The sequence below is a fragment of the Phyllosticta citribraziliensis genome (genome assembly GCF_038025025.1).
Source record: "Phyllosticta citribraziliensis strain CPC 17464 chromosome Unknown J3D65scaffold_16, whole genome shotgun sequence".
In the NCBI taxonomy this organism is placed as follows: Eukaryota; Fungi; Ascomycota; class Dothideomycetes; order Botryosphaeriales; family Phyllostictaceae; genus Phyllosticta; species Phyllosticta citribraziliensis.
This window is the reverse complement of record NW_027117353.1, coordinates 627,725-639,372: the sequence shown is the minus strand read 5'-3', so window position 1 is coordinate 639,372 and position 11,648 is coordinate 627,725. Positions and strand designations below refer to the sequence as shown.

At 54.7% G+C, this 11,648-nt stretch overlaps 6 protein-coding genes across 6 annotated transcripts; 1 reads left to right on the top strand and 5 right to left on the bottom strand.

Moving 5' to 3' along the window:
* Window positions 1-333: 333 nt before the first annotated feature.
* J3D65DRAFT_174640 (uncharacterized protein) lies at window positions 334-2,286 on the bottom strand. The gene is made up of 5 exons (XM_066794286.1): window positions 2,271-2,286; window positions 2,063-2,191; window positions 1,979-2,003; window positions 864-1,930; window positions 334-789 (listed from the first exon to the last, which is right to left on the bottom strand). Exons 2-5 carry the CDS (start codon window positions 2,094-2,096, stop codon window positions 425-427), a joined length of 1,491 nt encoding a protein of 496 aa, XP_066650104.1. The 5' UTR covers window positions 2,097-2,191; window positions 2,271-2,286; the 3' UTR covers window positions 334-424.
* J3D65DRAFT_174607 (uncharacterized protein) lies at window positions 2,014-4,231 on the bottom strand. The gene is made up of 4 exons (XM_066794285.1): window positions 3,927-4,231; window positions 3,010-3,866; window positions 2,271-2,961; window positions 2,014-2,191 (listed from the first exon to the last, which is right to left on the bottom strand). The coding sequence occupies exons 1-4, from the start codon at window positions 4,185-4,187 to the stop codon at window positions 2,099-2,101; spliced, it is 1,902 nt and encodes a 633-aa protein (XP_066650103.1). The 5' UTR covers window positions 4,188-4,231; the 3' UTR covers window positions 2,014-2,098.
* A 118-nt stretch (window positions 4,232-4,349) lies between these two features.
* Window positions 4,350-6,640, top strand: J3D65DRAFT_642700 (uncharacterized protein). The gene is made up of 5 exons (XM_066802019.1): window positions 4,350-4,477; window positions 4,544-4,828; window positions 4,878-5,332; window positions 5,392-5,667; window positions 5,716-6,640. The coding sequence occupies exons 1-5, from the start codon at window positions 4,409-4,411 to the stop codon at window positions 6,197-6,199; spliced, it is 1,569 nt and encodes a 522-aa protein (XP_066650102.1). The 5' UTR covers window positions 4,350-4,408; the 3' UTR covers window positions 6,200-6,640.
* On the bottom strand, window positions 6,153-6,877 carry J3D65DRAFT_642696 (uncharacterized protein). Its single transcript, XM_066802018.1, has one exon. The coding sequence runs from the start codon at window positions 6,656-6,658 to the stop codon at window positions 6,350-6,352; it is 309 nt and encodes a 102-aa protein (XP_066650101.1). The 5' UTR covers window positions 6,659-6,877; the 3' UTR covers window positions 6,153-6,349.
* Window positions 6,878-6,935: 58 nt separating this feature from the next.
* J3D65DRAFT_174555 (uncharacterized protein) lies at window positions 6,936-9,352 on the bottom strand. Its single transcript, XM_066794283.1, has 3 exons — window positions 9,324-9,352; window positions 7,941-9,260; window positions 6,936-7,868 (listed from the first exon to the last, which is right to left on the bottom strand). Exons 2-3 carry the CDS (start codon window positions 9,092-9,094, stop codon window positions 7,214-7,216), a joined length of 1,809 nt encoding a protein of 602 aa, XP_066650100.1. The 5' UTR covers window positions 9,095-9,260; window positions 9,324-9,352; the 3' UTR covers window positions 6,936-7,213.
* Window positions 9,353-10,059: 707 nt separating this feature from the next.
* On the bottom strand, window positions 10,060-11,542 carry J3D65DRAFT_607870 (S-nitrosoglutathione reductase; the record flags this gene model as incomplete). The annotated part of the gene is made up of 6 exons (XM_066798527.1): window positions 10,060-10,277; window positions 10,325-10,974; window positions 11,084-11,219; window positions 11,278-11,392; window positions 11,442-11,456; window positions 11,519-11,542. 6 exons carry the CDS (start codon window positions 11,540-11,542, stop codon window positions 10,060-10,062), a joined length of 1,158 nt encoding a protein of 385 aa, XP_066650099.1.
* Window positions 11,543-11,648: the final 106 nt, after the last annotated feature.

Below are 11,648 nucleotides of genomic sequence, written 5' to 3'. Positions count from 1 at the left end.
GATCCATCTGCTTGTGGCCGTACGGCTGTCAAGACTGGAAGTTGTGCCGCGAGCGAGAAGTGAACATCTGAGGCTGTGATTAGCCTGACTGGTCGGTTGACAGCGAGCTGACCGACATAATTCTGCCCTGGTGTCAAATCTTGAGTGCTTGAAAGGAGCTGATGGACAACTGTGTGGTGTGGGGTCAATCGGACCTGTCCCCGGCCCCGGTTCGTTGCTACATGTGGAACTAAGATGAACATGTGGTCCGTGACGAGGTACAAACGTGGCAGCTTTTTGATGCTTTGTGCCTTGCACGACGTGAGGCCGTGCGTTTGCTCCCCGGAGCTGACGTACTATCTCTCTGCTTCGGATCAGGTGCGATTCCAGGAGAAAGAAGCTGCTGGAAACGATTCCTTTGAAACAAAAACATCGCGCCCACCGCTCAGGGCCGTTCTAACCGGATATACTTTTCCGGTACTCCTTTAACCAACTGACGGCCGCCTCTTAGATCGTAGGCCCAACGGCCACTTTTGTCGTACTGATTTATCTTAACTACTTCGAAGCCCTTTCGCATATCGAGCGAGTTTCCTTTCCCGTGGAAGGCTACCTTATCTCCCTTTTCAAACAACGCTGGTGGTGTCAGCGGCCACCGTTCCCGAAGGATTCCCGGGCCTCCTGTTCTGAATGGTGAGGATCTTTGGACACCAGATAGGGGGGCAGCAGATGAATCTTGAGTGTTAGAATCCACCCCAGCTTCATGCAAAGACTGGGTGCTTGTTTTCCCAAAATCATCCGAATACTTCGAATCTTCGCACTGCCGTTAGCTTGACGACCTGTATTGAATCTGAGGGATATAGGGCTATTTAGTAGCGCAGACTTACCCTTCTCATGGTCTGCCGACGCTTTTCCCTCATTGTCGGCCGTGGTGAAGGGCTCGCTCATGGAGCCTTTGTCTTGAATCTTTGACGCGAGTAGAGACTCTGCGGCTTCGCCATCCTGCGTTGATTCTGCCGCGGTCTCTTCTGAAGCCTCATCATCACTTGAACCACGGCTGCTTTGTACCAACTCCTTTTTGAGGTCCATTATTGGTTTAGTTATGCCCAATACGTCCAACATTTGGATGTGAAATACCGAATGCTGTTCTTTTAGAGCGATCTGCAAAAAGGTCGTTGTGGACATGTGGGAGAACCAGAATGCGTTGCTGTCTCCTGACAGAAAGTTACGACAAACGTTCAGGATATCCTTTTCCTCGAGCAATTTTCCTCCGTCAAAAGATTTCGGAGGATGAAGAAGATCCTGTCCTAACAATACGGGTCGTCTAAGATCGTCGATCGAGAGCGGCCTATCTGTGAGGAAGAGACAGCCAATGGTCCAAAGGGCCCACTCCCGTTGAGAGGATTCTTGTTGCATGATGAGTTCAAGCATTCTCGAATACATTGAGTCCAGATCGGGAGGTAGCTGGGGAAGCCTTTGTTCCATGTAGTCTCTCAAGGTTTTTGGAGGCGTCATTTCCATCGTCTCGAACCCTCTAGACAGTTCCTCAGATCCCTCGAAATGGCGTGACATGATCAAGATCTTAGCTTGCTCAATTTGACGCAGTTGATGCAACAGGTCTTGTCGTTGGTTCCCGTCTACAATCTCATCAAGACCGTCTACAACCAGATATATTCCACCTGCCGACGTGAGGGCTAAATTGGACAGCAGTGCAATAAGTTTCGGCACTTCGAGGGGGTTTTCGGACCAGTCGCTTCTCTTGAAGAATTCGTCCACCAGACCCACTGACTTCATCATACCAAGGCGCCCGTTGAGGATTTGCCGCGCGAGAATTCCAAGCAAGTTATTTGTGGAAGCTCTTTCACGTGTCAAGTACAAGAACGCGAGCCGATGGTGGTTATCGTGGTCAGTTGCCGCTTCGGTGATTTCTTTGGTCTTCTTGATCACCATAGAGCTGCTGTAATGTCAGACACGTATTTTCGTGAGATATCAAATAACTTACGTCACGGAGGTCTTGCCCACACTCGCTGAAATTAGAAAATCAAGTCAGCGTTGGGGCTCTGGCAGCGACTGATGAGAGACATACCATGTCCAAAGCACCACAGATTTGGTATCTCCATAGTCACCCATGATTGAAACAGCTTCGTATCAAGGAACCACTGGCAGCTCCCCTCGTCAACGTACTTCGATATCTTGTCGTGAACGGCGAGATGGTCTTCTGGCGAGAGCCAAGTCAATATTGCCTCGGTTCGTTTACGAACTGCGTCGAGGTGTGCTTGGTCATTTAAATGCACCTCGAAGTTTCCTATTGTGTGCCCTGGCCCAGTTGGAACAAGTCGCTCGCAGTCAAGGCATTTGATTTGCAACTCTGTTCCAAGCGGCTCTCCGGTGACTGTGCGTAGTTCTGTCATAGCGGCCTCAAATGCCGAGTTTTCGTGTCTCTGGTGCATTTCCTGAATTGCTTGATTCAGCCATGGTGGAATTGTTGATTTTGCTTCTTCATCGGTCTCGCTCTCGGAGTCGGACGATGTCGTCTCAAGACTCTGCTGTGATAAAGCATCTGGCTTCGCCTGTTGAGCCAAGTTCGAGTCGTCTTCTTTTGCATCAGTTTCGGAAAGGTAATGGGATCTCGGCACGGCAAACAGGGCGATATGCTGAAGGTGGCGCGAAAGATGCGATTTCAACTTTTCGGTCGGTCGACCACACAGGTTGCATTTCTGCATCAACTTTGGAGACGGTCGCCTAAAAAGCTCAGGAAGTGTTGAAGCCGTCTCAGGTTTCGTGCCGTGTTCTCGGGATAAATGCTCCAGGAAAAATGCTCGGCTGCTATAGACGCCGTGCCCTTCAGTATTGCAGAAGAATTCAATTCGGTGCTTTTGTGCTTCGTGTTTGAACCAGGCGTCTCGAGATTCGAATAAGTGCTCGGAAAGCTCGCATTCTGCGAAAGTGCAGACGTAGGGTTGCAAATCTTGGAAGACGTGTTTCCTGTACCATTCAGTAGGGATTCATCCCATATCGGAATTGTAGACTCACTTCCAGTCCCTCTCTGATTGAATATAGATTGTCAGTCTACAGTACCCGCATTCAAACCTTGTCAGGGGCACCCCTTTTTCATTTTGAGGCCTGGGAGGAACCTCCACGGGGTTCTCCTTTGTAAAATCGCTTGCGGCTTCAGATGTAACCGATTCTGCTTCTGTGGTCAACATCGTATTAAGGAGATCTTCCGATTTGATTCTATTTGCGCCCGGAATCAGTTTGGTGGCTTCGGATTTTGATCCTCCCGTGCGGCTGCTATTTCCAGCGACGCTCCTCGTGCCGTCTACTTGAAGGTTGGAGGCGCTTCCTTCCAAAGCCTTGCCAGCGTTTTTCTGGACTTTTTGCGGTCCATGGGTCGAAGCGGGGCTTGCTTTGAGGTGTCTTGCGTGTGATTCCCGATAACGAAGCAGTTGCCGTCGGCGCGTGACCATTTTCCCCAACCTCTTTGCGACTCTTCCATCGATATGAGGGCTGAACTTGTCTCTGACATACATGATGTCGAAGTCTCGATAGCAGTTCACACTTTCCGAAAATCGGTCCCTCAGTCGATCAACGGGGGCAGGCTTTCGAACCGGCAATTTGTACAAGCAATTGATGGTGAGCTTGATTGATTCCAGCAAGGACATGAGTTTTTCTGCCACCGGTGCTCGATGAGAGTCTTTGGGGTCATCATCACCAGTCCCGAATTCACTGTCCGAGTCTGATGAGATCCTGAGTGACGAGTCGTCATCTTCGTCGGTTGTGCTGGTGGAATCATCTGAGTCCCAACAGAGCTCGCTCGGCAAAGCATTTCCTCCGGTAACGCCCAAGATTCTTCCAATATGACGGCGCAGGATCTTGAGGAGACTGAGAATCTATCGAGGCAACCTATGTATCAGTTCATACGTCGCTGTTCGGGACTTCGAAGAACTTACTTGGTCACGGTAAAAAGACGCGTCCTCTAAGCGGTAATCGAGAGACAGCTTGTATTTTGGATGCCCTGCACCAAGGTTGCCGGACCAAAGCTGGTACCTATCGTATTCCTCGAGGAGATAAGGCAGCAGAGCTGAGTCCTGCTGGAAGACGTCCGATGTCCTCGCAAGGGAGCAAAGGTGATCGAATGCTCCAAGAGATTGCACATGGACCTCGTAAATCGGTCCATGTATGGTTGGGCCATGGGCTGGCGATGCATTCATGATGCCTTTTGAGGTTGCTGGTGTAGAGAGGACGGGGTTTCTCCTTTCCCTTCCGCGTGTCGTGTACCAGCCCCGCATCTCCACTTTGTGACACCGCCCACTGTGGCCCCCACTCGACGACAAACGCTGTCAGCGCGAGGCTGAAGTGACTACACATCCTCTCGCTCAACTTGCGCAGCGCATACCCATCTCTGTACGATTGAGCCCATGTGGAGCGTTCAATGTCGGGCGTTGAGATTGTTGGCCTGATTTTGGGGATTCTCCCACTCATCACCCAATACAAGAAAAGCGTAAGTCAAGGCCGAAGCTTTCAAGACGTCTGAGCTACCCCATTGACCGTTCCGTCTCTTTGTCAGGTCGGGAGAATCTTTGGGTATGGCCGCAGATTTGACGACCTGGATGTGAGCCTGAAGCTGGCCATGGCAGGCTGGAAACAAACCTGCGACGAGCTGCTGATTGGCCTTTCCCTTCCAATGGATCTCCTGGATGAACAGAGTGGATGGGACGACAAAGACATCCAGGATATCTTGCAGGAACACCTGGGGCAGCAATTCTACGACGCATTCGAGGGCGCGGCAAACTACATTCGGGCGGAACTGATAGACTTGCGCGATCAGCTTGAGCCCCCAGAAGATTGGAGAGTTGGTTCCCAAGCTTCGTCCTTGCAAACAAAGCTGACATGATTACCAGTCCCAACGAGACGCTCACGGAGAGAAGGATGTGGTCCTGAAAAGCTTTTTCAAGGAACATTTGAAGCGGATCAAGGGTGGCTTTAAGACCAACAAGTACGACGAAATGCTGAGGAACATTGAGGCGTGCATCCAAAAGATTGGTCCTATCATTCCTAAAGCTATTCAATTAGGAGAGCAACGCCAAGGCCACAAACGGAAAAGGATGGAAACCGCAGCATGGATAAGGAGCCAAGAACACTCCCAGCGACTACACGACAGCCTAGAGACACTGTGGTCTGCTCAGCAATGTTCTGCACACCTTCACTGTGCCCAGATGCGGCTTAGTATACTAGGGCACGGCGACAAGGCGCTGGGCTCAAAAGAAAGCTTGAGTTGCTCATTTATTCTGAAAGATTCGCAAACCGCTTCCCAACTAGGATGCTACCACACTCATGTGATTCCTATATCTATAGGGTGAGTGCCGCCTTTGGCATCTTGCGGAGCTGCTGTCTGGCTGACCAGTCACTGCTCAGAACTTCCACCCACAATGACAGCACAGTTCCAAGCATTTCTTTACCCCCTGAAGACGACCACCAAGGCAGATGCAGCTCACATGCGGCAATAGCTGATTTGTGTGCCAATTTGGCCCAAATCCACACCGATGATTTGTGCCGCGGTGTCTTCCATGACCAAGAATGGCATTATCACGTCCACGATGATCCAACTCCCGTAAATATCAATCCGGCAAACACAAGGTCGCTTCGCGAAGCGATTCTCGACACACAGCTCATGCTATCAACCAGAGAAAGGTACATCTACGAAAATGGCTGGCCAATTTGCTCTACTGACGGCTACAGACGGACAATGTGTCTGCTTCTGGCCTCGGCCGTGCTCCAGTTCCACGAAACAAGCTGGCTCAGGGGGAAATGGACGCTCGACGATATTGTTCTGAGCAATGCAGGCCGTGAAACGCACCTCGCAATTGCAAAAGACTTCGAGATGTCGGCAACGGCTGCAACCCAGTCCAACGCCAACGACACCGGACTGTCCTTCCGCCACGACGAGATGGTCTACTATCTCGGTGTCGCATTGCTCGAACTCATTTACCGAAAACCTCTGTCGCCCTATAGCGACGCGCCCTGGTACGCAATCAGGGTGCAGGAAGACGAGCTGCCGAACATTGCGTCTGCGGTTAGGAGTTGCATTCAACACGTCCCGTCTGACTTGGAGAGCGACGGGTTCCTGAATTGGTTCCACGAAGCCGTGCTGGTGCCGCTGCAGGAGGACTACGATATGCTCCACCAGCAAACAAGGAGAAGTGTCTCGTCGAGACGCGCATAGAGCCACATCTTGCGGCAAAGCATCCGAAATGTCTTTTTAACACACCTCCAATTCGCATCCATTTCCAGCCCTTTCTGTATCGAGCAACTCAACGCCTGACTGACTGAATCCACAGCGTTCCCCTACCTCTCCACCAATCCAACTATCCAACTAGTACCGCACCACTGCCGCTTCTATTACTGCTAAAAGCCCAAATCCAAAGGAAAGGAAGAAAGAAAGAAAAAATGGGGGGGCGGGACGGGGGATGGACAACACAGCAAAAGAACACCCCTCATCCCTCGCATCCCTCCTCCCCCTGATTTCCCCGTCCCTCGCCCATGCCCATCCCAACTGCCCATGCCCACCCACGCATTCATATGGAGCGAAAGTGGCTACCCAAACCATACCGCACCACACGGCAGCAAAATGAACCGAGCCAAAGCCTATCGATTGAACTGATCCAATGCAATCCCCATGCATCCTTTAACTACTCTGCTGCACCACGCAACCACCACGCCACCACCACACGACCCCATCTCAGCTCATCATGCCCGCCTCACCTCAACACCAAATGCATCCGCATCCACTCATCGCCTCCCTCTTACTTCTTCTCCCTTTCCCTCGCTCTCCTCCTCCTCCTCCTCCCTCTTCTCCTTCGCCAGCGCCACACAACCACACTTCACGCAACCACCATGGCAACGACAACCACACATGACAACATCATTGCAGTTGCGTCGGAGGCGACCCAGCGGCACGAGGGCGTAGCAGCGCTCTGTGCCGCCTGCGGTGAGAGTGAGAGTGTCGAATTTCTCCTGCTGCTCTGCTCCTTCTGCTGCTTCTACTCTCTCTTTCCCTTCGTCTGCCTTCTGCTTCTCTCGCTCTTTCCACTTCTTTTTCGCCGCCACGAGTACCTTGCCGAGCGGGACGTCAGAGTCAGAGCCATGGTCGGAGTCGGAAGCAGAGGCAGAGGCAAGCTGCCGCTGTGCACGCCGCGAGCCCCGCTTGTGCACGCGGCCTGCTGTAGCGTCGTCCTTCTTACGCAATTTCTCTATTTTTCCCTTTCTCCTTCTTTTGCACCACCAAGTTGCGGCGGAGCGTGTCGTCACGTCCCGAGTCAGAGGCGGAAGACGAGGCGCGAGCGGAGGCAGTGTAGCCGGTACGGATGCGAGGCGGGACGGCAGCGTCGTCGTCGTCGCATGCGCCGTCGAAGCACGGAATGTCGTCGAAGTCGGCGGCGTCGGTATCTGTGGATTCGACACTGCTGTCGTTCTCGTCACTGGCTGGAAACCCGGGGGCATCAGTACGAGAGGCTGGTTCGCCGTTTGCCGTCGAAGCCATCTCAGGGGCAGGCGCGCCAGCATCGGCGGAGTGGCCGACAGCACAGGAGGAAGTGGACGCAGCAGCAGCAGCGGCGGCGGCGCTGGACTCCGCGACGACGTCTGCGCTCGACGACTCAGCTTGCGTCGGCGGGTTGGCGGCAGACTCATGCGTCGATGCGTTCCCCTCCTCGCACTGATCCGTGGGCGCCTCGAATGCCGATGCTGCCGCGTCTTCGAGATGAGAGAGCTGTGCCTGCATGCCCAAATACCATTTGTGGTCCGCGCCGATGCAGCGTTTCAGGACCGCGAGTACTTGCTGCAGGTAGACGCGGTCGCCGGGGACGATGCCCATCTCCAAGCTGCACACGTGTCTAATCCGTCAGCGGGCTGTTGAGTCGCGGACGACGACGAGAAAGGGGAAGGGGAAGGGGAGGGGAACGGACGCGTTACTCAGGATCACGTTAACCAGGCCCTCCTCCTTGAGCAGGCCGACGGTCGAATCCAGTCGCTCCCTGAACTCGACGCTCAGCTCGCGCATCCACGGCTCGTCTTCGCGCGCTGTGCGACAAGTGAAGAGGCTTTCGCGGATGGTGTGGCGGCGGGCATCACTGGCTGCAATGACCTCGTCATTCGCACTGCAGACGACACAGTCGCAATCGAAGCCGTAGCCATTGCGCAACTTTTCCTTGCGCTCTGAAAAACTCTTGAGTAGGTCGACATAGCTTGCCGTGATTTCCTCTCCGGGTAGAATATCGCGGAGGGCGTGCATGGTGATGGCGCCACCCAGGACGTTTTCGTTCCACGTGAACTGGATGTTGGGCGTGCACGAGTGGTTCAGGCGCGAAGCCTCAGCGCAGATGACTGCCGCCACATTGGTGCTGCTGCTGCTGGGGCAGACGCCAAATGCATTCGTCGAGAAGACAGCCATGACGCGCGACTGCTCGATGCGCGACAGCACGCCGTCAAACGGGACGTCCGGGGGAGGGTCTTCAGGGCCAAAGGGCGCCGCGTCGTTGTACTCGGTTTCGATCAAGCCGTGCCAGTCCTGGAACTGCGAGGGCGCGTGGTGCAGCGCGTCGAAGAGCTGCATGTACGGGTGCGGCAGCGAGAGGTACGCGCTGACGACGGCGTTGCGCTGCGTCCTGTCGTATTGCCAGTCGCGCCGCTGCACCGTCATGATGGGCGTCTCGGCGAGGAGGCGCGTGCCGGTCGGGATCAAGGCCGTGGCGAGCATGCCGACGCCTTTTCCGGGGAGGGCTTGGATCTTGTAGACGCGGCCAGTAGTCGGGTGGTGAGCGGCGAGGAGCCTGTAGGGTGTCTCGGACAGGGAAAGGAGAGAATTGATTGGAGTGGTTGGTTCCGAGGGCAGCAGAGAGATGGTCGGGTTTGCTTCAGACTCCGAGTCGGTGGTGAGGCTAGAATCCGGTCGTTCCGGATCAGATGCATTTTCGTCGTCTTGAGAGCGGTCGCTTTGGAGAGATGACGAGTCGAAATTGCTGGGTTCCTCGCTCGCTGCATGGGAGAGCGATTGTTTGCTGGATTTGATGTGAAGTGGAAGAATGCTGGATGTGGACATGGCAGTCTCTTTGCTTTCCATGGCTTGGTTTTAGACGAATGTTCTGGTACGGCTGTCCTAGTGATGATGGAAGTTGGAAGGTGTTGATGGAAGGATGAGCAATTGTTGGACAATCAGAGTCAGGTAGTCATAGCACTTGCCATAAGGTTGTTAGTAGTTTTCTATTCGCCGGCGTTAAGATCTGAATCTGAATGAGGCAAGTGTCAGTGAGACGATGCTTCTCAGCTTGGACGGACATGGGGGGACTCACGAGACGGCATCGACAAGAGACGTGAGGCCTCGTACGTGTTGGGATCGCAATTGGCAGTCGTGGACCATGATTTCGCATGTAGACACTTTATTTCCTGATTAGCAGTTGCATCAATTTCAACATTTCACGAAATACTCACTGGACGCTATCGACTATCCATCAAGCAGCTTGGCATCCAATTCCAAGTTCTCGGATTCCAAGCCGACAGACTTCGCATCATCTCCATGCTCTTAAAATTAACCAAACAGACAGAACACGATTGCAAGTCGGTTCCAGAGTCCCAAGTTGCGAACAGAACAATACAGTATCGTTCGACAAGCGACGACTGTCGTAGTTGCGGTAGGCGGTGGATGGTACCCAAGATCTGCCGACGGAGACACCGAGGCATCCACGCATGTCCCTGTCAATCCACCGACCGTTTCACATGCCATGCTGGCCAGCACAAGGGACCTATGTCTATCCAGCGTCAGTCGACTGCGATACAGAGCAGGTGGAGCAATCAGGACGTCACAGCCACTCGCCGCAAGCCGAAGCATTGGAAACCAGTCCCATTCAACCTCATCCAGACAACACTGCATATGGCAGGCGCTTTTGTCTTTACATCCATCCATCCATCCCTAAAACCCAAGCCGACCCAGGGGAAAAGAAATCACTTCAAAGCCGCCGCACACTCCTCTTGAATTTTTTTCTTCAACTCCACAAGCCAATCAACCCCTCTTTACAACGCGGATCGCAGTCACTCGCGCATGTTGACGACGCAGCGGATGCAATCGCCGGCGCGCATGTCGCCAAAGGCCTGGTTGATCTTGTCCAACGGCTGGCGGTGAGTGATGAACTCGTCCACCTTGAGGCTACCGTCCAAGTAGTCGTCGACGAGGCCGGGCAGTTGCGTGCGGCCCTTGACGCCGCCAAACGCGCAGCCCTTCCACACACGGCCGGTGACGAGCTGGAAGGCTGTGCGGAGTTAGAAGGAGTGAATCAGAAAGAGGGGGGAAACTCACGTCTCGTCGAAATCTCCTGGCCAGCCGCCGCAACGCCAATGATGATGCTCTCACCCCAGCCCTTGTGGCAAGCCTCGAGCGCGCTACGCATGACGTGCACGTTGCCCGTGCAGTCAAAGGTGTAGTCGCAGCCGCCGTCGGTCATCTCGATCAGCTTCTCCTGGATGCTCTTGCCCTCGGGCAGCTTGACGGGGTTGACAAAGTGGGTGGCGCCAAACTTCTTGGACCACTCCTCCTTGGAGTCGTTGACGTCGACGACGATGATCTTGCTTGCGCCGTTCTTGACCGCGCCCTGGATGACGGAGAGACCAACGCATCCTGCGCCGAAGACGGCGATGTTGGATCCCTTCTCGACACCGCCCTTGCCGGCTGTGATGACGGCGGCGCCGTAGCCGGTGGTGATGCCGCAGCCCAGCAGACAGGTGCGGTCCATGGGGGCCTTGTCGGTGATGGCGACGACGGAAATGTCGGCTACGACGGTATACTGCGAAAAGGTCGAGGTGCCCATGAAATGCAGCAAGTCCTTGCCCTTGCACTTGAAGCGCGAGGTGCCGTCGGGCATAACGCCACGGCCCTGAGTCGCGCGAATCTTGCCGCAGAGGTTGGTCTTGCCGCTGACACAGAACTTGCACTCGCGGCACTCGGGGGTGCTGGCAGAGGGTAAGCCCAAGAAAACAATCGCGATCTTCTCTTCCTTGGGCGTCCCCGCCCGGGTCCGCCCGACGCCCGGGGCAGGGCAAAAGAGGGGTCCAAACTTACTACAAGGCAACGACATTGTCGCCGGGCTTGACGGAGGTGACGCCCTCGCCGACGGACTCGACGATGCCGGCGCCCTCGTGGCCGAGGACAATGGGGAACGCTCCCTCGGGATCCTTGCCCGACAGAGTGTAGGCATCTGCGCGGAGATTCTCAGCCAAGCCGCCCTCGCGTGTGGTTCCCCGCTGCGCGCTCACCTGTGTGGCAGACACCGGTGTAGTAGACCTGGATGCGGACCTCGTGGGCCTTGGGCGGGGCAACCTCGACTTCCTCGATGCTAAGGTCCTTGCCGGCCTCCCAGGCGACGGCGGCCTTGGGGGAGTCAATTGATTGTGCATAGCGGGCTCGAGGGATCGCGTACCTTGCACTTGATAGTCTGTGGCTTGCGTGTCAGCGGCGGCAGTTTGGGCGTTGGGTCGCGGGGGGTCGGGAGCTCACCTTTCCAACAGTGTCGGCGGACATGATGTCGAGATTGCGAGGATTGAAAGATGTGCGAGAGAGAGAGAGAGGGAGATGTTGATGTGGTCAAGGAAGGGTGGAGAGGTCTATTTGAACGACCGGCAGCACC